This window comes from Pipra filicauda, unplaced genomic scaffold, assembly GCF_003945595.2.
Source record: "Pipra filicauda isolate LSUMZ 115617 unplaced genomic scaffold, ASM394559v2 scaffold556_size476704_pilon, whole genome shotgun sequence".
In the NCBI taxonomy this organism is placed as follows: domain Eukaryota; kingdom Metazoa; phylum Chordata; class Aves; order Passeriformes; family Pipridae; genus Pipra; species Pipra filicauda.
Window position 1 is genome coordinate 43,796 of NW_024104705.1, and position 22,659 is coordinate 66,454.

The 22,659-nt window shown below is 66.8% G+C and overlaps 2 protein-coding genes across 3 annotated transcripts in view; one reads left to right on the plus strand and one right to left on the minus strand.

Moving 5' to 3' along the window:
- Window positions 1–373: 373 nt before the first annotated feature.
- Window positions 374–12,375, plus strand: PTPN23 (protein tyrosine phosphatase non-receptor type 23). Its single transcript, XM_027724706.2, has 25 exons — window positions 374–598; window positions 1,610–1,684; window positions 1,762–1,889; window positions 2,355–2,431; window positions 2,526–2,575; window positions 3,103–3,234; window positions 3,569–3,649; window positions 4,072–4,203; window positions 4,321–4,368; window positions 4,618–4,674; window positions 4,875–4,933; window positions 5,197–5,276; window positions 5,802–5,916; window positions 6,178–6,243; window positions 6,353–6,498; window positions 6,805–7,113; window positions 7,691–7,845; window positions 7,925–8,076; window positions 8,278–8,457; window positions 8,614–10,603; window positions 10,771–10,952; window positions 11,132–11,236; window positions 11,318–11,456; window positions 11,541–11,654; window positions 11,730–12,375. Exons 1-25 carry the CDS (start codon window positions 515–517, stop codon window positions 12,273–12,275), a joined length of 5,202 nt encoding a protein of 1,733 aa, XP_027580507.2. The 5' UTR covers window positions 374–514; the 3' UTR covers window positions 12,276–12,375.
- A 55-nt stretch (window positions 12,376–12,430) lies between these two features.
- LOC113982917 (SREBF chaperone) overlaps window positions 12,431–22,659 on the minus strand; it is a 50,639-nt gene continuing 40,410 nt past the window's right edge. For both annotated transcript variants that reach the window (XM_039387345.1, XM_039387344.1), the window contains exons 13-23: window positions 22,199–22,608; window positions 21,006–21,197; window positions 20,049–20,244; window positions 19,638–19,753; window positions 18,490–19,072; window positions 18,100–18,185; window positions 17,389–17,471; window positions 16,550–16,716; window positions 15,267–15,347; window positions 14,121–14,327; window positions 12,431–13,700 (exon numbers count right to left, since the gene is read on the minus strand). In XM_039387345.1, the coding sequence (XP_039243279.1) occupies window positions 13,455–13,700; window positions 14,121–14,327; window positions 15,267–15,347; window positions 16,550–16,716; window positions 17,389–17,471; window positions 18,100–18,185; window positions 18,490–19,072; window positions 19,638–19,753; window positions 20,049–20,244; window positions 21,006–21,197; window positions 22,199–22,608 (2,367 nt within the window). In that variant the 3' untranslated portion in view covers window positions 12,431–13,454. The remainder of the gene's footprint in view (window positions 13,701–14,120; window positions 14,328–15,266; window positions 15,348–16,549; window positions 16,717–17,388; window positions 17,472–18,099; window positions 18,186–18,489; window positions 19,073–19,637; window positions 19,754–20,048; window positions 20,245–21,005; window positions 21,198–22,198; window positions 22,609–22,659) is intronic.

A 22,659-nucleotide genomic window follows, 5' to 3' on the forward strand; every position in this document is an offset into this window, starting at 1 on the left:
CCCCGGACCACCGAGGGGTCCTGGAGGCCTCAATATGCGTCACGGGAGGTGAGGAAAGGGGTAATTAATGGGGTAATTAACAGGGTAATTAACGGTGCCCGTGCGGGGAGGGTTTGACAGGGCCTGGTACCGGGGGTTGCCATGGCAGCCGCCCCTCCTGTCCGGGGGCGGAGCTTCGCATGACAACACCAGTCTCCTCCAATCAGCGCCCGGGGCGTCGCCATGGTTACACCTGTCTCCTCCAATGAGCGCCGGAGGTGTCACCATGGTTACACCCGCTTCAGCCTATCAGCGTGGGCTGCGTCGCCATGGCAACAGCTATTGTCCTGCCCTGAGTAGGCGTGGTCCCGACTGTGGGCGGGGCGTCGCCATGGGAACGGCGCCGGAAGTGTCGCGCGGACTCGGTGTCCCGTGAGGCCCCGCGCGGTTCCGGCGGGCCGGGATCGGGATCAGCGGGATCACCGGGATCAGCGGGAGCGGGGCCGGGAGCGGGGCCGGGAGCGGCCGGGCCGCCATGGAGGCCGTGCCCCGCATGCCCATGATCTGGCTCGACCTCAAGGAGGCCGGGGAGTTCGCCTTCAACGCCGCCGTCAAGAAGGTTGGCTCGGGGGGGCCTGAGGGGCGTGGGAGGGGAGGGGACGGGCGGGGCTGGCAGGGGGAGCGGGGGCCGTGGGCCGGGGGGTCACGGCTCCGTGGCGAGTTTGGGGTCCGTGAGGCTCTGAGGGGTCGTTTGGGGTCTGGGAGGGAGGGGAGGGCTTGGAGAGTGGGGTGGGCGTCTGGGAGCGGGGTTGGGGTCTGTGAGACTCGGGGGGGCACTGGGGGTCTGGGACGGAGGGAGGGTTGGAGACTGGGGCAGGGGGCTCTGGGGGTCTTTGGGGTCTGTGAGCTCAGGGGGTTTTGGGGTCTGTGAGGCTCGGGGCGGTGTTTGGGGTCTGTGAGGCTCGAGGGTGCCCAGGGAAGGGCAAAGCGGGGGGGGTCGGTTTGGGGGTCCCTGGGGCAGCGAGGAGGTGAAGCGGGGGGGCCGTGGGTCAGCGCAGCGGCTCGGGGGGTTCCGGAGAGGGGGGACCGGGGCGGGGCCGCTGGGGACCCTCGGGGGGCTGCGGGGTGGGACGGGCGGGGAGGAGGTGACACGAGGGCGGGGGGATCCCCCCTTCCCGGAGCCCCCCGAGGTCTGGGGGGGCCCGGCCCTATCACCCCCATGGGGACCTGAGTAATTAATCCCTTAATGACGAGGTGTAAACAAGCCCCGCCCCTGCCCGGCGCTCCCTGTGCCGGGGTTCCTGGAAGGGCAGGGGGATGGGGGAGGTTCCCCCCGTGTTTGCCTCGCTCCCCTACGGTTCGAGGGGGGCACACAGGGCGCAGGTGGCCCTGGGAGTGTCCCCAGCCTGCCTCACCTGCGGGGGTCGGGGGGACCTTCTCCCTTCCCGCAACTTCCTTTTCCAACCTCAGCAATTCCCGGATTCCCTCCCTTGCCCGCGGGGTTGGAACTCGTCCCTCGGGGGGTCGGAGCGTTTTCATCCCCGAGCCCCCCTGGCCCAGCCCGGGGTCCCCCACCCCCGCTGGCCCCCCCGGGGGTCTCCGGGCCCCTCACCCCCCTCCCCTCCCGCAGTTTGTCCTGAAGAATTACGGGGAGAACCCCGAGAACTACAACGAGGAGCTGCGGAAGCTGGAGCTGCTCCGGCAGGTGAGGGGGGACCTGCCCGGCTGGGGCCCTCGGGGGGGGCTCTGCCGACCCCCCCTCACCCCGCCCCGTGTTCCCAGAGCGCCGTCAGCGTTCCCAGGGATTTCGAGGGCTGCAGCACCCTGCGGAAGTACCTGGGCCAGCTGCACTTCCTGCAGAGCCGCATTCCCATGGGAGCGGGGCAGGACGCGGCCGTGCCCGTCACGTGGTGAGGGGAACCCCCCGGGGAAGGGGGGCTGTCCTGGCACAGGAGGATCCCAGGGACCCCGTGGGGAACCCTGTCCTGCCCTGGGGTGGCACAGGGAGGTCCTGGGAGCCCTCGGGGAATGGGGTCCTGGCACAGGGGAGTCCTGGGGACCCCTTAGGGGATGGGGTTCTGCCTCGGGGTAGTACAGTGGGAACCTCTGGGAAATGGGATGCTGTGCAAGGGAGGCACAGGGGGGCTCTGGAGGACCCCTTAGGGAACGGGCTCCTGGCACAGGGAGGTCCTGGGGACCCCTCAAGGATCAGTGTCCTGCCCCAGGGTGGAAGGGGGGGATCCCAGGGAACCTTTGGGGAGCAGTGTCCTGCACAGCGGGTTCCCAGGGACCTGTGGGGAACAGGGCTCCTGACACATCCTGCTTCTGGGAGAGTCCCTGCTTGTTCCCTGTCCTGGGACCCCCTTTTTCCCCAGGACCGAGATCTTCTCGGGGAAGGTGGTGACACACGAGGACATCAAGTATGAGCAGGCCTGTGTTCTCTACAACCTGGGTGAGGAACGGGACCCCATGGATTGGACCTCCCTGCTCCATTCCCGGGGCTCTTGGGGGGTCTCTGCCCCACTGAGCCTGCCCTGTCCCCCCAGGAGCACTGCATTCCATGCTGGGAGCCATGGACAAGAGAGTGTCTGAGGAGGTAACGGCCCCCAGAGAGCCCAGAGACAGCTCTGCCCCATGGGGGTGTGACAGGGCAGGGACTGTCCCTGTGCTGGGAGCTGGGAGGGCACACCTGGAATCATGGGGGCACGTTTGGGGGCTCTGGGAACAGGTCATGGAGGAGCTGGAGCATGTCCGGGGAAGGGGCTGGAGCACCAGGAGCAGCTGGGGGGTCTCAGGGGGGACCGCAGGGGGACAGGAGGGTGAATCTGGGGAGGTTGGGCCCTGCTCCCAGGGAACAAGGGACAGGAGGAGAGGGAACGGCCTCCGGCTGTGCCAGGGGAGGGTCAGGCTGGATATTGGGACAATTCCTTCTTGGAAATGGTCGTCCAGCCCTGGCACAGCTGCCCAGGGCAGGGGTGGGGTTCCCATCCCTGCAGGGATTCCAAAACCTTTTGGATGTGGCCCTTGGGGACATGGGCAGTGGTGGCCTTGGCAGTGCTGGGGATCAGGTGAACTCCATGAGCTGGGAAGTCTTTCCCAACCCAAACAATTCCATCCCCTCAGGGCATGAAGGTTTCCTGCACCCACTTCCAGTGTGCTGCTGGTGCCTTCACCTACCTGCGGGATCACTTCCCACATTCCTACAGCGTGGACATGAGCCACCAGATCCTCAGCCTCAACATCAACCTCATGCTGGTGGGAACTGGGGGCACTGGGCACACTGGGACACCTCCACCTGTGTCCATAGGGTTGGGTGTTCCCTGGGGATCCAAGGAGATGGGATCCCAGTGTCCCACAGGGAGTTGTCTGTGGGATCTGGGCTCCCTCCAGGGGGGAAAGGAGGTTTTGGAGAGCAATGGGAGTCAGGGAAGGCTCTGTGACATTCCTGGACTCTGGACACCTTGGGAGTGATATTACCTGTGCCTCCTTGAACTCTCAGGAAAGGGGCTGGAGCTGGGGGGTCCTGCTGCAGTTCTGGGGTGTCCCAAGGGTTGGGGACACTGAACATTCCCCCTCTTGTCCCTGGCAGGGCCAGGCACAGGAGTGTCTCCTGGAGAAGTCCATGCTGGACAACAGGAAGAGCTTCCTGGTGGCCCGGATCAGTGCCCAGGTGAGCTCCAGGAGCTGCTCCCAGCACAATCCGGGCATTGGGAACTGCAGAGGGACTTTGGGCAAGGGCCTGGAGGGACAGGACACAGGGAATAGCTGCCCCCTGGCACAGGGGAGATTTGGGTGGGACATTGGGAAGGAATTCTTGGCTGTGAGGGAGGTGAGGGACTGGAATGAATTTCCCAGAGAAGCTGTGGCTGCCCCATCCCTGGAAGTGTCCAAGGCCAGGTTGGACAGGACTTGGAGCCACCTGGACGGGGGACAGGTGTCCCAGTGATGTCCCCAGTCCCTGGCTCTGATCCCAGACACATCCCTGAGTTCCCCACCAGAACCGTTTTTCCGGGCGATCCCAATCCCGGGGCCCCCCTCGCCCTCCCTGCCGTGGGCTCCGTGTTCCCGGTGCCCCAGCCCTGTCCCCCCCAGGTGGTGGATTACTACAAGGAGGCCTGCAGGGCGCTGGAGAACTCGGAGACGGCGGCGCTGCTGGGCAAGATCCAGAAGGACTGGAAGAAGCTGGTGCAGATGAAGATCTACTACTTTGCTGCCGTGGCCCACGTGAGTGGGGAGGGGCTGGGGGGCTCCCACCCCGCCTCGGGCTGATCCCTGGGCTTTTCCTGCCCCTCTCGAAGCTCCCCCTGGAGTCACACAGCTCTGCTCCCTGTTTTCCTGCAGCTGCACATGGGGAAGCAGGCCGAGGAGCAGCAGAAGTTTGGGGAGAGGGTAAGCGAGGCCACGTCATCCCATGTCATCCACTCCAGGCTCTGGATCGTGGTTCTGGGAAGGGGCTTGTGTCTTGGGAGAGGTTGGCATGTTGGGCATCCATGAGTGTCTCACCCGTGCCCTGTGTCCTGCCAGTGCCTGGGAGCTCTGGGAAGGCCCTGGGAAGCTCTGGCCCTCAGGGACTGGTGTCCCTGTGCAGGGCAGGGACATTTCCTCCCGTGCCAATCCCAATTCCTGCTCTCTCCACAGGTCATCTACTTCCAGAGTGCTCTGGATAAGCTCAACGAAGCCATCAAGCTGGCAAAGGTGTGTTCCTGGGAGCAGGGATTGGGGGTTTCCCACTCTAGACCTGGGCCCTGGGCTGCCAGGCTGGGAAGGGGAGGATTGGGATGGCTTTAAGAGGCTTCAGCTGCCCCCAGGCCCCTCCATTCCTGTCTGGAGTGCAGCGGGAGGTGCCTGGGAGGCTCTGGGAACACTGACAGTGATTCCTGTTCTCAATTCCACAGGGCCAGCCCGACACCGTGCAGGAAGCCCTGAGGTTCACCATGGATGTGATTGGTGGGAAGTGAGTGTGGATGGGGCACCCCGGGGTGGTGTATGTGTCCTTCTCCAGGGATTGGGAATGTTGGGGGACAGGGAGCCTGGGGAGCCTCCCTGGTGTCCCCGTTGCAGAGCCCGGCACTGCCCCAGGCCCTGGGGATGAACAGCTGCTGTGGGAACACTGGAGTGATCCTGGGAGACCTGGGGGGCTGATCCCAGTGGGAGCAAGCTCAGGGAGCTGGGAATGCTGCCCACTGCTCCTGACAAGGCATCACCTCCCAATTCCAGGTACAATTCCGCCAAGAAGGACAACGACTTCATCTACCACGAGGCCGTGCCCGCGCTGGACACCCTGCAGTCCGTCAAAGGTGGGCAGTGGGACACGGCCAGGGGCTCCCTGGGAACAGGGATCCATGTGGGACACGGCCAGGGGAACTCCCTGGGAACAGGGATCCGTGTGGGACACGGCCAGGGGAGCTCCCTGGGAACAGGGATCCGTGTGGGACACGGCCAGGGGCTCCCTGGGAACAGGGATCCATGTGGGACACGGCCAGGGGCTCCCTGGGAACAGGGATCCGTGGGAACAGGGATCCGTGTGGGATGATCCCAGCCAGGGGCTCCCTGGGAACAGGGATCCGTGTGGGATGGTCCCAGCCAGGGGCTCCCTGGGAACAGGGATCTGTGTGGGATGGTCCCAGCCAGGGGCTCCCTGGGAACAGGGATCCGTGTGGGATGGTCCCAGCCAGGGGCTCCCTGGGAACAGGGATCCGTGTGGGATGGTCCCAGCCAGGGGCTCCCTGGGAACAGGGATCCGTGTGGGATGGTCCCAGCCAGGGGCTCCCTGGGAACAGGGATCCGTGTGGGATGGTCCCAGCCAGGGCTGTGTCCCGCAGGTGCCCCCCTGGTGAAGGCTCTGCCCGTGAACCCCACGGACCCCGCGGTCACCGGCCCCGACATCTTTGCCAAGCTGGTGCCCATGGCTGCCCACGAGGCCTCGTCCCTGTACAGGTGTGTCTGGGGTGGGGTGGGATGGGATGGGATGGGATGGGGGTGTGCACCCCAGCAAGGACCCCCTGTCCCAGCTCAGGCTCTGCAGGCTGGAGGAGCTGCAGGGGACCAACGTCACAGCCATCTGTGGCCCCCCAGGGCTGGACGGGGCTCCAGCCAGTCCCCGGGGGGGAACAGGGCTCAGGGGACCCAGGGACCCCCGGGCTCAGGAATCCTGGCACAGGTTTCCCTGCACTCATGGGATGTTCTGTCCTGTCACAGCGAGGAAAAGGCCAAACTGCTGCGGGACGTGATGGCCAAGATCGAGGCCAAGAACGAAGTGCTGGAGTACGTGAGGGGACTGGTGGGGCCCTCCCACCCCCCAGGGGCCCTGCGGGTCCTGGGCTCTGGCAGGGGGGACACGGCCACCCCTCAGGGACCCCTCTGTGCCCCACAGCCAGTTCATGGACTCCATGCAGCTGGACCCCGAGACTGTGGACAACCTGGACATGTACAACCACATCCCGGCCGTGCTGATGGAGAAGTGTGCTGCCCTCAGCGTGCGCCCCGACACCGTCCGCAACCTCGTCCAGTCCATGCAGGGTGAGGGGACGGGGGGGCACTGCTGCCTGCCCACAGCTTGGCACTGGGAACGGCTGCACCAACGGCCACTTCTTTGCCAGTATAAATTCCTGAATCCCAAAGTGAATCCCATCCCTGTTGGATGGCAGGGGGGTGACCCTGAGGGGGTTGGTGCCCAGGAGCGCCCACCACCCCGGTGTCTGGGCTGCCATGTCCTGCCCTGGGCTGCCCACAGCCGGGTTTAACCCTGGGAGGCCGTGTCCGTGCCTGGCTCCAGGCCCAGAGCAGTCGGGGGGTGTCCCAGCCCCGCTCCACGTGTCCCCCCAGTGCTCTCCGGGGTCTTCACGGACGTGGAGGCGTCGCTGAAGGAGATCCGGGACCTGCTGGAGGAGGACGAGGCGCAGGAGCGGAAGCTGCAGGAGCTGCTGGGGCGGGTCCCGCCGGCGCCGGGGTCCCCCCCGGGGCTGGCCGAGGTGAGCAAGGAGTGCTCCAAGTACCTGGAGCTGCACGAGAAGGCCAGCTTCACCAACACCGAGCTGCACCGCGCCATGAACCTGCACCTGGGCAACCTGCGCCTGCTCGGCGGCCCCCTGGAGCAGGTCCGGGCCGCGCTGCCCACCCCCACCCTGAGCGAAGGTGAGGCCTGGCCCTGGCATGGGGGAGGCAGGGCTGTCCCTCCCTGTGCCCCCCGGGGCTGAATGTGTCCCCCTGGCATGGGGGAGGCAGGGCTGTCCCTCCCTGTGCCCCCCCGGGCTGAATGTGTCCCCCCGGACTGGGGGAGGCAGGGCTGCTCTCCCTGTGCCACTCTGGGAGTCTGCCTGTCCCCACCACACCCCAGGGTAGGGGAGGCAGGGCTGTAACCCCCTGAGGCTGGATGTGCCACCCTGGGCTGGGGGAGGCAGGGCTGTAACCCCCTGAGGCTGGATGTGCCACCCTGGGCTGGGGGAGGCAGGGCTGTCCCTCCCTGTGCCCCCCTGGGGGTCCCTGTGTGTCACTGGGCACTGGCACCATCTGTCTGAGCTGGGTGGGTGCTTGTCCCCGTGGAAATGTGACAAGTGGGGCCTTGTTTGGGGACAGAGCCCTGGTGGCTGTCCCAGGGCGTGGCCCCTCCCCGCTGGGGGTCCCAGCCCTGATCCACTCCCTCGGGCTCCGTGCGGTCCCTCGGGGTCCGGCCCTGCCCCTGACCCTGCCCCTGCCCCTGCCCCACCCCCAGACGACAAACAGGTGCTGCAGAACCTGAAGCGAATCCTGGCCAAGGTGCAGGAGATGCGGGACCAGCGGATGTCCCTGGAGCAGCAGCTGCGGGAGATGATCCAGAAGGACGACATCACCAGCTCGCTGGTCACCACCGACCGCTCCGAGATGAAGGTGGGGCTGGGGATGTGCCCGTCCCCCCGCGGGGGCTGCTCCAGCCCCCAGCCCCACGGACCCTCCCCTGTGCCGGCAGAAGCTCTTTGAGGAGCAGCTCAGGAAGTACGACCAGCTGAAGGTGTACCTGGAGCAGAACCTGGCGGCGCAGGAGAACGTGCTCAAGGCCCTGACCGACGCCAACGTCAAGTACGCGGCCGTGCGCAAGGGCCTGGCCGAGGTGGAGCACAAGTGAGTGCGGGGGGCTCAGGGCCCAGCGACAGGGAGGGGCTCACCCCTGGCTTCCCCCGTCCCACCCCTGGGCTGGGAGCCGTGCCCGCGGCTTTGTCCTGCCCCTGTGCATCCCAGTGGGAGCTGGTGGCTCACCCGGGAGCCTGGAGCTGGGACCAACCTTTATACCAGTCATTCATCCCCTCCCTGCCCCTTTCCCAGGTGGAACACCACCGTCCAGACGCTGGTGGCCTCCTACGAGGCCTACGAGGACCTGATGAAGAAGTCCCAGGAGGGGAAGGATTTCTACACGGACCTGGAGGGGAAGGCGGCCAAGCTGCTGGAGCGGGCACGGGCCGTGTGCCAGGCCAGCCAGGCCCAGCGGCAGCAGCTGCTCGAGAGGTGGGTGCTGCCCAGACCTGGGGGGCTGCTGAGACCCCCGGGAGGGGGGAAGGGCCTCGGGGTGCTCTGCGTGGTGGCTCGGGGCTCCCGGTGCCCGTGGAGGGGGGTGGTGGGCAGGCAGTGCCCAGCCCCCCTGAGCCCCACCTGCCCCCCCAGGGAGCTGAAGAAGCAGCCGCCCCCCCGGCCCACGGCCCCCAAGCCCCCCCTGCAGAAGAAGGCGCTGGAGCTGGAGCCCGGGGGCTCCGAGGCCGCAGATTTGGGCTCCCTGGGGCTGCCGGACCTGCCCGAGGAGCTGCGGAGCCTCCCCCCGGAGCTGCTGCCCGGGCCCTTGGCACAGCTGCCCCCCCCGGCACTGGCCGCCCTGGCTGGGGGGCTGCGGCCCCCCGAGCCCTTCGTGCCGCCGGGGGGGGTGGCCAGTGCCCCGCTGCCCCCCCTGGCCCCCACGCCCCCGTTCCCGGGGCACTACCGCCTGCTCGGGCCCCCCGGCCCCTTTCCCCCCGCGGGGGGGGCCCCGGGGCAGCTCCTGCAGCCCTCGGCCCCGGCCGGGCCCGTGCCCAGCTCGGCCCCGGCCCCGCCCCAGCTCTTCCCGGCCGCCCCCCTGATCCGCGCTCCGGGCCAGCCGGCCTTCGGGGGGCCCCACGTGCTGCCCCCGCGCTCGTCCCCCCAGCACGGGGCCCTGCCTGCCCCCGCCTACGGCCTGGGCCAGCCCGGGGGGGCCCCCGGCCCGCTCCGCCCCCCCGGCCCGGGAGCAGCTCCTCTGGGTGCCCAGCCGGGGGTGGGTGGCCCCGAGCCCCCGGGCACCCGCCCGGCCACCACCACGGTGGACAGCGTGCAGGCCCCCATCTCCAGCTGCACCGCCCCTCCGCGGGGACCCCCGGGCCCCTTCCTGCCCCCCCAGCGCCCGGCGGGGCCCCCGGCCCCCTTCCCCTACCCCGCGGGAGGGGTTCAGCCCTTCGTGGCGCCGGCTCAGCACCCCTTCCCCCCGGCACAGCCCCCCCCCACCTTCGCCCCTGCCCAAGCCCCCCAGCAGTTCCCCCCAGGGCCGTTCCTGCCCCCGGGCTCGGCCCAGGCCCCGCTGCCCTTCCAGCCGCCCCCCCGGCCCTCCCTCGCCCCCCCAGCCCAGTTCCCCCAGCAGCCCTTCACCGGTCCCGGGGGGCAGCTGCCCCCCCCCGCCCCCGGGCAGCCCCCGCTGCCCCCCCAGCTCTTCCAGCTCCCGGGGCAGGACCAGCTGCCCCCGCCGGGGCTCGCCCCGCACCCGGGGGCCGTGCCCTTCCCCAGGCCCCCTGCCCAGGGCGGTCCCGCGGCGCTGGGGGGGCTCCAGGCCGTGCCCCCCGGCTCCCCCGCGCTGCCCTTCTGCCCCAGCCCGGCCCCCCCCGGCGCTCAGCTGCCCCCCGGCTCCATGGCCGCCCCCGCCCAGGCGCCCCCGCCCAGCCCCGTGCCGGGCACCGTGATGGTCCAGGGCCCTCTGGTGCCGTCCCCGGCCCCCTCCCCGGTGCCGGCCCTGCCCGTGCAGCCCCCGGCGCCCCGGCCCCCGCCCGCGCTGCCGCCCCCGGGCCCCGGGGACGCGCCGTTCCCGCGGCAGAGCCCCTGCCCCGCGGACCTGCTCTCGTCCAGCCCCGAGAGCCAGCCCGGCGGGGCGGCGGCCGGGGGGCTGCTGCAGCCCACCAAGGCGGGCGCGCAGGAGGGGCAGCGGCCGCGGGCCGTGCAGGTGATCGAGGCGGACCCGTACGCGGAGCCCGAGCGGGTGCAGCGGCTGCGGGCCGAGCTGGAGCGGTTCCGGGCCGCGGCCGAGCGGCTGGAGCGGCCCGTGCCCGGCGGCGGCTCCGAGCTGGACGCGCTCTGGAAGGAGCTGCAGGAGGCCCAGGAGCGGGACGCCCGCCAGCGCTCCATCGCCATCGCCCGCTGCTACTCCATGAAGAACCGGCACCAGGACATCATGCCCTACGACCGCAACCGCGTCGTGCTCTGCTCGGGCAAGGACGACTACATCAACGCCAGCCGCGTGGAGGACCTGTCCCCGTACTGCCCCGCCCTCATCGCCACCCAGGCCCCGCTGCTCGGCACCGCCGCCGACTTCTGGCTCATGATCTACGAGCAGAAGGTCTCCGTGGTCGTCATGTTGGTGTCCGAGCAGGAGCTGGACAAGGTGCGTCCTGTCCCGGGTGAGGGACAGCGGGGGCGGCCGGGGCGGGTTCCCCGGGGATGGGACACCCTGCCCGCTGCCCCTCGCCCTTGTGCTGCACGCGGGTGTCACCGGGGGGCCCGTGGGGGGAGCGGCCCCGGCAGGGTGTCCTGACGCCCGTCCCCCGGCAGAAGGTGCTACGGTACTTCCCGTCGGAGCGGGGCCAGCCCGTGGCTCACGGCCCCCTGACCCTGGTGCTGACCAGCCTGCGGGTGACCCCCACGCACGTGGAGCGGATGCTGACGCTGCAGTACCGCGACCAGAGCCTCAAACGCACCGTGGCCCACCTCCAGTTCACCTCCTGGCCTGAGCTGTACGGAACGGGCGGGCAAGGGGGGCTGGGGGCGTTGCAGGGGAGGGCCTGGGAGGCCTGATCTGCTGGGGGGGCTGTGGGACCAGAGCTCTGGGTGTGGGACGGTGTTTGGGCAGCCCTGACACCTCCTGGGGGGGCTGAGCGCAGGGACTCCCCAGTGAGTGTCCCCCCCAATCCAGGGGCCTGCCCGACAGCAAGGGGAGCCTCCTGCGCTTCATCCAGGAGGTGCACGGGCACTACCTGCACCAGCGCCCGCTCCACACGCCCGTCGTGGTGCACTGCAGGTGAGCGGGGACGGGGCTCTGGGGGTGGGGTGGGGTCCCCCCTCGTCCCTCGGGGTGTCACAGCCGGGGGTCTCTCCACAGCTCCGGCGTGGGTCGCACGGGGGCCTTCTGCCTCCTCTACGCGGCCGTGCAGGAGGTGGAGGCCGGGAAGGGCATCCCGGACCTGCCGCAGCTGGTGAGGCGCATGCGGCAGCAGCGCAAGCACATGCTGCAGGAGAAGGTACCGGGCAGGGCTGCAGCCCCTCGGGGCTGGGGGCAGGGGCTGCAGCCCCCCGGGCTCTCACCGTGTCCCTCTGCCCTGCAGCTGCACCTCAAGTTCTGTTTCGAGGCCGTCCTGCTCCACGTGGAGCAGGTGCTGCTGCGCCACGGCGTGGGGACCCCCGCGCTGCCCAAGCCCCCCAACAGCACCTCACCCAAGGTGGGTACGGGGGGAGTACCGGGGGGGCTGGGGGGGCTCTGCCACCCCTGGGCTCACGGGGCTGCTCTCCCCCAGCTCTACTTCCAGCAGGACCCCCAGGACCTGGTGCTGGGGGGGGACGTTCCCATCAGCTCCATCCAGGCCACCATCGCCAAGCTCAGCATCAAACCGGGGGGGCCCAGCACAGAGCCCGGGGGGAGCTGGGGGGCGGATCCCACCTCCCCTCCGGACCCCACGGATCCTGAGATGCCACCGGTGCTTCCCGACGGCGTCGTGGACGGTGTCGGTGCCCCCCTGCCCGAGCCCCCCGTCCCGGGGCCGCCCCTCCCCGAGGCACAGGGTGACGCCGAGAGCAGCAACCACGTGGGGGAGAGCCCCGAGGGGCCGGGGGGGCCACCAGAGCCCCCCGCCGCCCCCCCTGCCTCCTCCTCCTCCTCGCTGGAGCTGCTGGCGTCGCTCACGCCCGAAGCCTTCAGCCTGGACGCCTCCCTGAAGGGCAAACAGCGCATGAACAAGCAGAACTTCCTGCAGGCACAGCCGGGCGAGGGGCTCCGCGGGCCCCGGCCCAGCGACGACCCCCTGAGCATGCTCGACCCCCTCTGGACACTCAACAAGGCGTGAGGGGGGCGGGGGCCCCCCGGCCCCCCCCAGCTCCACTCTGACTCCAGGTAGAACTGACTTTTTCAGCTCTTTGCTACTAAAATAAAGCGAGTTTATCGGCCGGGCGCTGGTGCTGCTGTGGGCGGGGGGCTGTGCCCCGGGGGGCTCAGCCAGGCTCGGGTTAGTTCCGTTTAATGGGCGTTCTGGCACAGTTATAAAACACGTCGTACAAAAAGCGTCCCCTGTACGGCACAAAGGTACAGCTGGGCGAAGGCCACCCGCGGGGCCGGCCGGGGGGCCCGCCGGGGCTGCAGGGCCCCCGTGCCGGGCCGGCACCGCCTCTACAATCACCGGGGGTCGAGAACAGGCGTCATCGGCGTTCGGGGGCACGGCAGGACGGGCGGGGACCCCCGGCCTGGGGAGGGGCTGCAGCGGGGCCTGTAGTGCAGCGGGGAGGGGAGCGCAGCCCCCGGCCCGCAGAGGGTGGGGGGCTCTGGGGCAGCCCCGTGCCCGGGGTGGTGCCTGCCCATGGTTGGTCCCACTCAGGGGTCCCTCGGTGCTCCCCCCGCCCAGGGGTCCCTCCCCAGCACCTGCAGGAGCGTGGGCGAGGCTCCCGCCCCTCCCAACCTGAGAAAAGCCTCCTCTGGCCCCGCAGCAGGAGGAGGAGGAGGAGGAAGGTGCTATTGCTGCAAACGGGGTGCAGGAGGGACCAGGCAGGGCGGCTGTGCCAGGGTGAGGGGGGTGCTGGCCCCCCGTGCCCCCCTGCCCCAATAAATAATAACTATTTACAGCATATAAATAAATAGGGCAGGGCTGCTGTGGCCGGGGTGGGGCTGGGGGGGCCCTGCCACGCCCTAAGGCACGTGGGGGCTGAGCCACGCCCGGGGGGTCGGTCCCGGCCCTCTCCCCGCTGCCCCCGGGGCTCTCCGGGGGCTGTTCCGTGCCCTGGCAGGTCAGCGCTGGGAGCCACCACCACCGTTCCCCCCTGCCCTACCCTGGGTCCCCCTGTGTCCCTCTGTACCATCCCTGGGAGCCCCCGGGACGGCAGGGAAGGTGCTGGGACAGGGAGAGGAGCAGGAAGGTGGGGCCCTGCCGGGTGTCTGAGGTGGGGAGGCGCCGGAGGCAGGGCCGGAGCGATGGAGCCGCTGTCCCGTCCCCTCGGGCCGAGCCCCCCTCGGTCCCGCCTGCCCCCGCTCCTGCTCAGTCCAACTTCTCGAGCACGGAGGGCACGTAGAGCAGGCTGAGCTCGCTGCCGAAGTTGCAGACGATGGCGGCGTTGTCCAGCACCAGGATCTGCCGCGCCGGCTGCGCCTCGTTGCTCTTGCCCAGGTACACGGTCTGCAGCAGGTCCCCGTAGCCGATGTCCCAGAAGGACACGCAGCCCTGGCCCCCCGTCACCAGCACGCTGTCCGAGATGACGCCCAGGCTGGCGCCACAGCCCAGCTCCTGTGGGGGACGGGCAGGGAGCTGAGCCACGGGCCTGGCATGGGAGAGAGCTGAGCCCTGGCTCTGGGATGGGGAGAGCTGAGCCCTGGGGGTTTGGAATGGGGCAGAGCTCTGCTCCTGGGGAACAAGGGACAGGACAAGAGGAAATGCCCTCAGGTTGTGCCACGGAATGTTTTGGTTGCTATTGGGAAAATTCCTCATGGAAAGGGCTGTCCAGCCCTGGCACAGCTGCCCAGGGCAGGGGTGGAGTCCCATTCCCAGAGGGATTTCAAAGCCCTGTGGATGTGGCACTTGGGGACATGGTCAGTGGTGGCCTTGGCAGTGCTGGGGACAGTTGGACTCGACAGTCTCAGAGGGCTTTTCCAACCCCACCAATTCCCGCTGCCCCGGCTGTCCCTCCCCCGTGCCCCCAGTGCCCACCTGCTGGATGGAGTAGAGCTTGGTGCCCGAGCTGCGGTCCCAGATGCTGATGACGTCGTCCAGGCCGCTGCTGATGACGCAGGACGTGGTGCAGGTCAGGGACGTGACGTCCCCGCGGTGGGCGAACATGTGGCTCACCCGGCTGCCCGTCAGCACGTCCCACAGGCAGATGGCCCCGTCCTGGCCACCGCTCGCCAGCACCATGGTCTGCAGGGACACCGGGCTGGGTCAGGACCCCGAGGGGGGGGACGGTGCCCGGGCTGGCTCTGCACACCAGCGTTCCCAGCTGGCTCTGCACACCAGCGTTCCCAGCTGGCTCTGCACACCAGCGTTCCCAGCTGGCTCTGCACACCAGCGTTCCCAGCTGGCTCTGCACACCACCGTTCCCAGCTGGCTCTGCACACCACCGTTCCCAGCTGGCTCTGCACACCAGCGTTCCCAGCTGGCTCTGCACACCAGCGTTCCCAGCTGGCTCTGCACACCAGCGTTCCCAGCGCTCCCAGGCTGTGGCAGGCCACAGGAATGTGGGATGGAAGCCTGAACTGCCTGCTCGGGGGTTCCCTGCCTGTGTCCCTGTGCTCGAGCAGGCTGGGGGTGACAAACCCCCAAGGCCACCAGGGGCAGAGACACCTGAGTTCATTTACACAGGGCTGGACGGCACAGGGGGGGCTCCCAATCCTCTTTCTGGGGGGTGGGGGCAGACCCTCCTCAGGGGCTCAGGTCCTGTTTCAGCCCTGCTCACCCCCTGGCCTGGCAGTGCAGGAACAGGGGTTCCCTGCTCCAACAGGGCAGGGAGGCAGGAGATCTGCAGGTAAAGGGATCACTGAGCTCACAGTGACCTGGGGGGAAACTCTGGCTCAGCCTGTGAGGACACAGCAAGGGATGGAGGGGTCCAGGTGAGTCCCTCTGGCTGAGCTGGTGGCTCAGGTGTGGGCTCAGGGATGGTCTCAGGGGTGGGTCAGGGATGGTCTCAGGGATGAGCTCAGGGATGGGTCAGGGATGCTCTAGGGATGGTCTCAGTGATGGGTGAGGGATGTTCTCAGGGCTGGGTCAGGAATGCTCTCAGGGATGCTGTCAGGGATGGGTCAGGGATGGTTTCAAGGACGGTCTCAGGATGAGCTCAGGGATGGTCCCCCACCCCCGTACCTGGTCCATGTACACGGCTGTGATGGCTCCCGAGTGGCCCTGCAGGGTGAAGAGGCAGCAGGAGTCCTCCAGCCGGAACACCTGGGGCAGGACAGGCAGGTGAGGGCTCTGGGGCAGCCACTGTGGGTGTGGGTGGTGCCACCTGAGCTCCCCGTGACCCAGCAGATCCACCTGATCCCTGTCCCGGCAGAGCCAGAGCCTGGCAGTGATTCCAGAGGCCTCGGGATGGTGCTGCCAGGGCAGGGGGAGGTCACGGCTGTCGGGAGGTGACAGGGCAGGGCAGGGACGTGCAGGGCTGAAGGGGATGGGGAGAGGAAGGGGGACACCCCGGAACAGAGACCCTGATATTCGTGTTGAGTCACAGCAATCCCCTGCAGCTCCAGGACTGGCAGTGTCTGGAAAGCTGGAAAAGGCCCTGGGGGTGCTGGTGACAGTGGCTGGACATGAGCCCAGGTGGGCAGGAGGGCAGTGGCACCTGACCTGTGTCACCATAGTGTAGCCACAGGCCCAGGGCACTGCTGAGGCACTTCCAGTCCTGGGGGCAGTTCTGGGGGCTCCAGTACAGGACACTGAGGGGCTGGAGCGTGTGCAGGGAAGGGAAGGGAGCTGGGAAGGGGCTGGAGCAGCAGGAGCAGCTGAGGGAGCTGGGGGGGCTCAGCCTGGAGAAAAGGAGGCTCAGGGGGGACCTTCTGGCTCTGCAACCCCCTGACAGGAGGGGGGAACTGGGGGGGGTCGGGCTCTGCTCCCAGGGAACAAGGGACAGGAGGAGAGGGAACGGCCTCAGTTGCAGGTTCAAGTTGGATACAGGGAAGATTCCTTCCTGGGAAGGGCTGTCCAGCCCTGGCACAGCTGCCCAGGGTAGTGGTGGGATTCCCATCCCTGAAGGGATTTCAAAGCCCTGTGGATGTGGCACTTGGGGATGTGGGTCAGTGGTGGCCTTGGCAGTGCTGGGGGAGTGTTGCACTCCATGGTCTCAGAGGCATTTTCCAACCTCTGTAATTCCATGATCCTCTGAAGTCACCCATCCCACAGGGATCCCACACTCAGCTCAGGGTGACACAGGCTCTGTCCTTCCAACCCCACTGGTGCCACATCCGGGCACGGACAGAGCCTGTGGAGCTTCTGGGATGTGCTGGGTTGGCTCCAAGCCCCCTCCCCTCCAAGCTCCCCAGGCTTCCCCTGTGCACAAACAGCTCAGCTGGGCCCCGGCTGAGCCCAGCCCGTGTCCCCATGTCCCCATGTCCCCAGGTCCCCGTGTCCCCGTGTCCCCGTGTCCCACTCACCCTGAGCGTGTGGTCCTGGCTGCCTGTGACGAGCCGTCCGGCCGCCGCCTTCAGCGCCGTGATGGGCTTGTGGTGGGCACAGGCCACGCTGTGGGTGAGCTGGCACAGCACCACGGCCCCCCCGCTCAGCACCGGCGACGATGGCACACTGCCCCGGCCCGGGGCCCCTGCACACACACGGGTGAGGGCACTGCAGGGACCTGGGGCTGCCCCTCAGGGAACTGCAGCTGCAGCTCAGGGCTCATGAACAGCGAGGGGCTCAACAGAGTTATGGAATCCCAGAATGGTTGGGTGGGAAGGGACCTGAAAGATCACCCAGTGCCAGCCCCTGCCACTAACCCAGGTTGCTCCAAGCCCTGTCCAACCTGGCCTTGGACACTTCCAGGGGTGGGGCAGCCACAGCTTCTCCAGGCAACCTTTGCCAGGGCCTGCCCACCCTCCCAGCCAGGAATTCCTTCCCATCTAAATCATCCACTCCAGAACTGAAGGAACCCCTGTGCTCAAAGCAGTTACAGACCTGTGGCTGTGCTGAGGCCCTGGGCTGGGAATGAGTGAAAACTGAGAGAAATAAGTGGGAGAGGAAGGAGGTAAGGGCAGAGCTGACCCTGGGAGCACACTGGAGCCTCCAGCCCCTTGCCTTGGGGAAAACCAGCATGGGGATGGACTCCCTGCACAGGGAACTGCCCCAGAACCCCTCACCTCTCCTCGGCCCCTGGCAGCACAGGGTGCCCTTACTGCTAAAGCTGGAGAGGGTGTGAGAAGAGTCAGCTCCGAAGAGGAAGAGGGAGGAGGAAGAGGGAGGAGCACAGGGCAGTGCAGACACTCCCAGCCCTGCTCACCTCGGAACTGCAGGTGGTTCAGGGCCGCGTGTGTCTCCAGAGAGAAGAAATCCAAGGAGCCGTTCAGGCGGGCAGCCACGATCCTGAGGAGAGATGGGGGTGAGGAGAGGCCCCCCCGGGCCCCCAGACTGGGCAGAGCACAGAGCACCCACTCCTGGGAGGAACTGCACCAGCAGGGCTGGGAGATTACAGAGCTCAGCACCCACTGCCCCATGGCAGCACCTCTGCAACAGCAGCCACAGGAACCAGGGACCCAAAGCTCTCCCAGCCCTGAAACCTTCTGGATATTTTGCTGCTGGGGAAACTGAAGAATGAAGAAGTGGCTGCTGGAGCAGACCTGGAGCCAGAAAAGCTGGTGAGAGGTGGACACAGGGAAGGATATGGCTGGATATAAGGTTGGATCTCAGGAAAAAGTTCCTTTCCCAGAGGGTGGTTGGCACTGACCAGGCTCCCCAGGGCAGTGGGCACGGCCCCAAGGCTGCCAGAGCTCCAGGAGGGTTTGGACAACGCTCTCAGGGACAGAGTGGGACTGCTGAGGTGTCTGTGCAGGGCCAGGGGTGGGACTGGATGACCCTTGTGGGTCCCATCCCACTCAGGACATTCCATGGGTCTGAGGAAGTGACTTCCCAGCTGAGCCTGGAGCTGCTGGAGGTCGGGGCTGGGTCCTGGCCCACCCTGGCAGGGGATCTCCAGCCCTGCCCAGGGAATTACCTGTTGTTGAGGAAGACGAGGGCCGTGATTCCGGACTGTCCTTCCTCGTTGCTGCTGCAGAGGGTGCCCTCGATGGCATCCCACACCTGGGGGAGGAGGGGTCACTGTCACCAGGTAACAGCTCCCCGGGCTGTGCCCCTGGAGCTGTGTGACCTCTACCTTCCTTTTACCGTGTCCCTGCCCCTCCCCTCCCCCTTCCCATCACCCCAGCCCTGCTCTTCCCCTCCCCCTTCCCATCACACCAGCCCTGCCCCTCCCCTCCACCTGTTACCGTATCCCTGCTCTTCCCCTCCACCTTCCCATCACCCCAGCCCTGCTCTTTCCCTCCACCTGTTACCGTATCCCTGCCCCTCCCCTCCACCTTCCCTCCACCCCAGCCCTGCTCCTCACCTCCAGCTTCCCGTTGCTCCGGCCGGCCACGATCAGGTGCCCCTGCAGGTCGAGGCTCCAGACGGAGCTGTCCAGGTCCCCTCCCCAGGCGGGCAGGGGTGCGGATGTCTCGCAGCCCGCGCAGGGCTCGTCCCCCAGGCTCCGGTCCCCGAGGCTGCGCCGGCGGCCGCCCCCGCCCTCGTCGGAGCCGCATCCCGGGGCGCGGCCGCTGCTCCCGCAGAGCCCGGCGGGGCCGAGCGGGGCCGGCAGCCCCGGGAAGGCCGCGCTCCTGCAGCCGGAGCCGCCGTGCTCCTCGTACACCTTCCCCACCAGGCTGCTGAAGTCGTAGCCCGTGTCCTTGTGGCGGCCGCCCACGGCCCGGAGCCGCGGCTCCGACTCGGCCGCCTTCACCTGCTCCGAGAAGTTGGTGTCGATGAGGGACGTGAGGTCGGGCTGGTCGCAGAACAGGGGGGGCTGAGGGGGGCCCAGCAGCCTCTTGAGCTGGTGACTGCTCTCAAAGGAGTCCTCCAGCCCGTTCTTCCTGTCCGGGCTCTGATCCCAGCCTTCCTGGTAGTCGAAGATGCCGCTGCTGTCCCTCCGCAGCCTGGAAGGAGGGATAAAGCTCAGTCATGTCCTGCTGCAGGGCTGCTCCCGGAGCTGCTCCCTCAGCAGCGGGGCCCGAGGAGCCAGCAGAGGTGATCCCTCAGACTGGAGGGATCTCAGGATCCAGCAGAGGTGATCCCTGAGCAGATGGAACCCGAGGATCCAGCGGAGCTACTCCCCCGCAGAGGAGGAGGAGCAGCAGGGGCTCCGTGCCCGTACCTGGGTTTGGGGATGATGGTGGGGCAGCACCTGGGTTTGGGGATGGTACCTGGGTTTGGGGATGGTACCTGGGTTTGGGGATGACAGTGAGGCAGTACCTGGGTTTGGGGATGGTACCTGGGTTTGGGGATGGTACCTGGGTTTGGGGATGACAGTGAGGCAGTACCTGGGTTTGGGGATGGTACCTGGGTTGGGGATGGTACCTGGGTTTGGGGATGGTACCTGGGTTTGGGGATGGTACCTGGGTTTGGGGATGGTACCTGGGTTTGGGGATGACAGTGAGGCAGTACCTGGGTTTGGGGATGGTACCTGGGTTTGGGGATGGTACCTGGGTTTGGGGATGGTACCTGGGTTTGGGGATGACGGTGAGGCAGTCGCCCGTCTGCGCGTCCCACACGCGGATCTGCCCCACCAGGCAGCAGCTGACCAGGAGCATCCCATCACTGGCCAGGCACTCGATGTCCTGCCAAGGAAGGAAGGACAGGCACGGCTGAGTGTGGCCCTGGAGCCCGACCACAGCCTTGTGTGGCTGAGGAATGCAGAGGTGACAGATTTTGTGTCAGAACTGGCTGGTTTAGGAACCGAGGGACACCGAGAACATGGATATCCCTGGAAGTGTCCCAGGCCAGGCCGGACGAGGCAGTAACGGGGACTGCAGCGAGCTCAGGGCGAGTCCCAGGAGGAGGTGGGAAAGCGCTGCAGGAGATTCCGTGCTACGATATCCTTTGACAGTACATTTCTCCCCAAATGTGACGTACCATGAGGTGGCCCCTGAGGACCAGGGGCACGATCTCGGTCTCGGGGGGGGAGTATCCGTAGTCGTCGCAGGGCAGGTCCCCCCTCTTCCTGCGGCCGTGCCCGTTCTGCCCGTAGTTCTTGGGGCAGAACACCCGGTACAGGCAGAAGAGCAGCAGCACCAGGATGATGCCCGAGGCCAGACCCAGAGCAGCCACCCTGGGGGGGACACACAGACACAACGACAAGGACAAGGTGAGAGAAAAGAGATGAGAGATCCAATTTCCAGGTTTGAAAAATCCTGTGCCAGGATGACACCTGTGTTGCTCTAAATGTCCCGGTGTGAGAAAGATTTTAAGCAAATTTGTTGGAAATTAAAGGGGTTTGTAATGGGAAAATGACAATTTCAACAAGATTTGAGGCTTTTCAGTAAGGAGAGAGCAACTAAGACTAAGTGCCCACTGGATGGGGACTGGGATAATCCAAAGTGTGCTCAGCACCTGCAGATTCAGGCAGGGAAGGAAGTTCCTTGCACCAGTTTGATCTGACACCCCATAAATCATTATCAAATGATATCCAGGTGGTGGCTGCCCCATCCCTGGAAGTGTTGAAGGCCAGGTTAGACAGGGCTTGGAGCAACCTGGGCTAGTGGAAGGTGTCCCTGCCCTGGACAGGGGGTTGGAATGAGATGGGCTTTAAGGTCCCTTCCAAACCAAACCAGTCTGGGATTCTCTGAAATCATGGCATTTATACCCAAAATCAGTCTCCCATCCCTGCTCCCCAGTGATAAACAGGCTGGATGCAGAGCCCACTCCTGCCCTCAGCTGATGGGCCCCTGCCAGGGGAGATGAATTCAGCTGTGCCCGGAGTGTCCCAGCCCAGGCTCTGGCACTGGAGCTCCACAGGTACGTGTTGGTCTCCCAGCCCAAAGCAGCCCCGGGGCTGAGGAGGGTCAGAAGGCTGTGACAAGGACATTTTACTTGTAAAGGGTGACATCCTGGTGGCCCTGGAGCTTGGCTGTGTGGTCGGGCTGAGCTCCAGTGTCCGGATCCCCTCTGCTGGAGGCCAGGAAGGGGTGGTAGCGCGAGGCCTCCTGGGGATGTCGCACCTCCAGGGCCTCCTGTGGGTTCAGGTACAGCGTGACAGGGATGGCTGGCAGGATGCTGATGTACCTGAAGGGGGGGAGAGGGGAGAACAGCTCAGGAACAGACACCAGGGACACAGGAATCCCTCCAGGTGACCAGGCAGCCAGGGCAGGGTTTGGGTGCTTTCGGTCAGGAACTCCAGGTGTTCTAAACTGAAGATCTCCTTGGAAATATTCTTCTCCAAAGGTATTTCCCAGGTCTTAACCCTTCAAAGAGCCAACAGTGGGATGAACTCCTGACGAGATCAAACGGATCCCATGGATTTAAGCAAGGATACAACAACCTGGTGCAGTTTCCTGTGCACTGCAGACCAGGAGATCTCCCCAAGAAGGTTCTTCAGCTCAGATGTCTCTTCCTCACATGTACCATCCCCACCACTTACAGGTGATCAGACTATGGAATCACAGGACCACTGAGGTTGGAAAAGCCTCTGAGACCATCGAGTCCAATCATTCCCCAGCACTGCCAAGGCCACCACTGACCCACGTCCCCAAGTGCCACATCCACAGGGCTTTGAAATCCCTCCAGGAATGGGGACTGCACCACCTCCCTGGGCAGCCCCTGCCAGTGCCTGACCAGGCTTCTTTCCGTGAAGTTCTTCCTGATGTCCAACCTGACCCTCCCCTGGCACAGCCTGAGGCTGTTTCCTCTCATCCTGTTCCTTGTTCCCTGGGAGCAGAGCCCGACCCCCCCCAGCTCCACCCTCCTGTCAGGAGTGAGAAGTTTCCCCTGAGTCTCCTCTTATTGTTTTACAAAATCCTAAACTTCACCTCCAGGGTCCAGGAAGACCCCAAGCACGTAAAGCACCCAAGAGCACAGAGAGGAACAACCCTGATTCCCAGAGGAACAGCCCTGGAGAGTCTGGGAGCTCTGCCCCTGCAGGACCTGCTCAGCAGCTCCTCCCAAACACCGCTGGAGTGACCCCGTGGAACCAGTTCTGTGACCCGGGAGGATGAAGGACAGAAGACAGACCAACCCTTGGGGTCGATCCCCCAGTCCCAGTGCCCACGGCATTCCAGCCCACTTGCCTCTTGGCCAGGGTGATGTTGTAGTAGCTGAAGAGGGCTGGCCAGTGCCTGAAGGAAAGCTTCCTCCAGATCTCCTCGTCCTCCGCTCCCCAGGTCACCTCTGCCTCCGTGCCCAGCTCGCCCTGCCCGTTCCCTCTGCCCTCTGCCCCCGGGGCCCAGGGGGGCTGGTTGGGCTCCAGCTGCTGCTCCCGCTGCTGCGTCTGGTTCTCGGGCAGCTGGATGGGCTCCGACGGGAACACCGACAGGTCGAGCTTGGGGTCGCCGGCGGGCAGGACCCCCCCGGGCACGGGCATGGGGGGCAGCCCCGCCTCTCCCAGGGGGCTCTGCTCCGTCACCTGGGATGTGAGGTAGGTGCGGAGGCCGGCGGGGTCGGTGTACACCAGGATCCCGATCCAGATCACCGTCCCGGCCTGCAGGGCGAGCAGAGACACCCCCTCAGTGCCACTGACCCATGGCCCCGC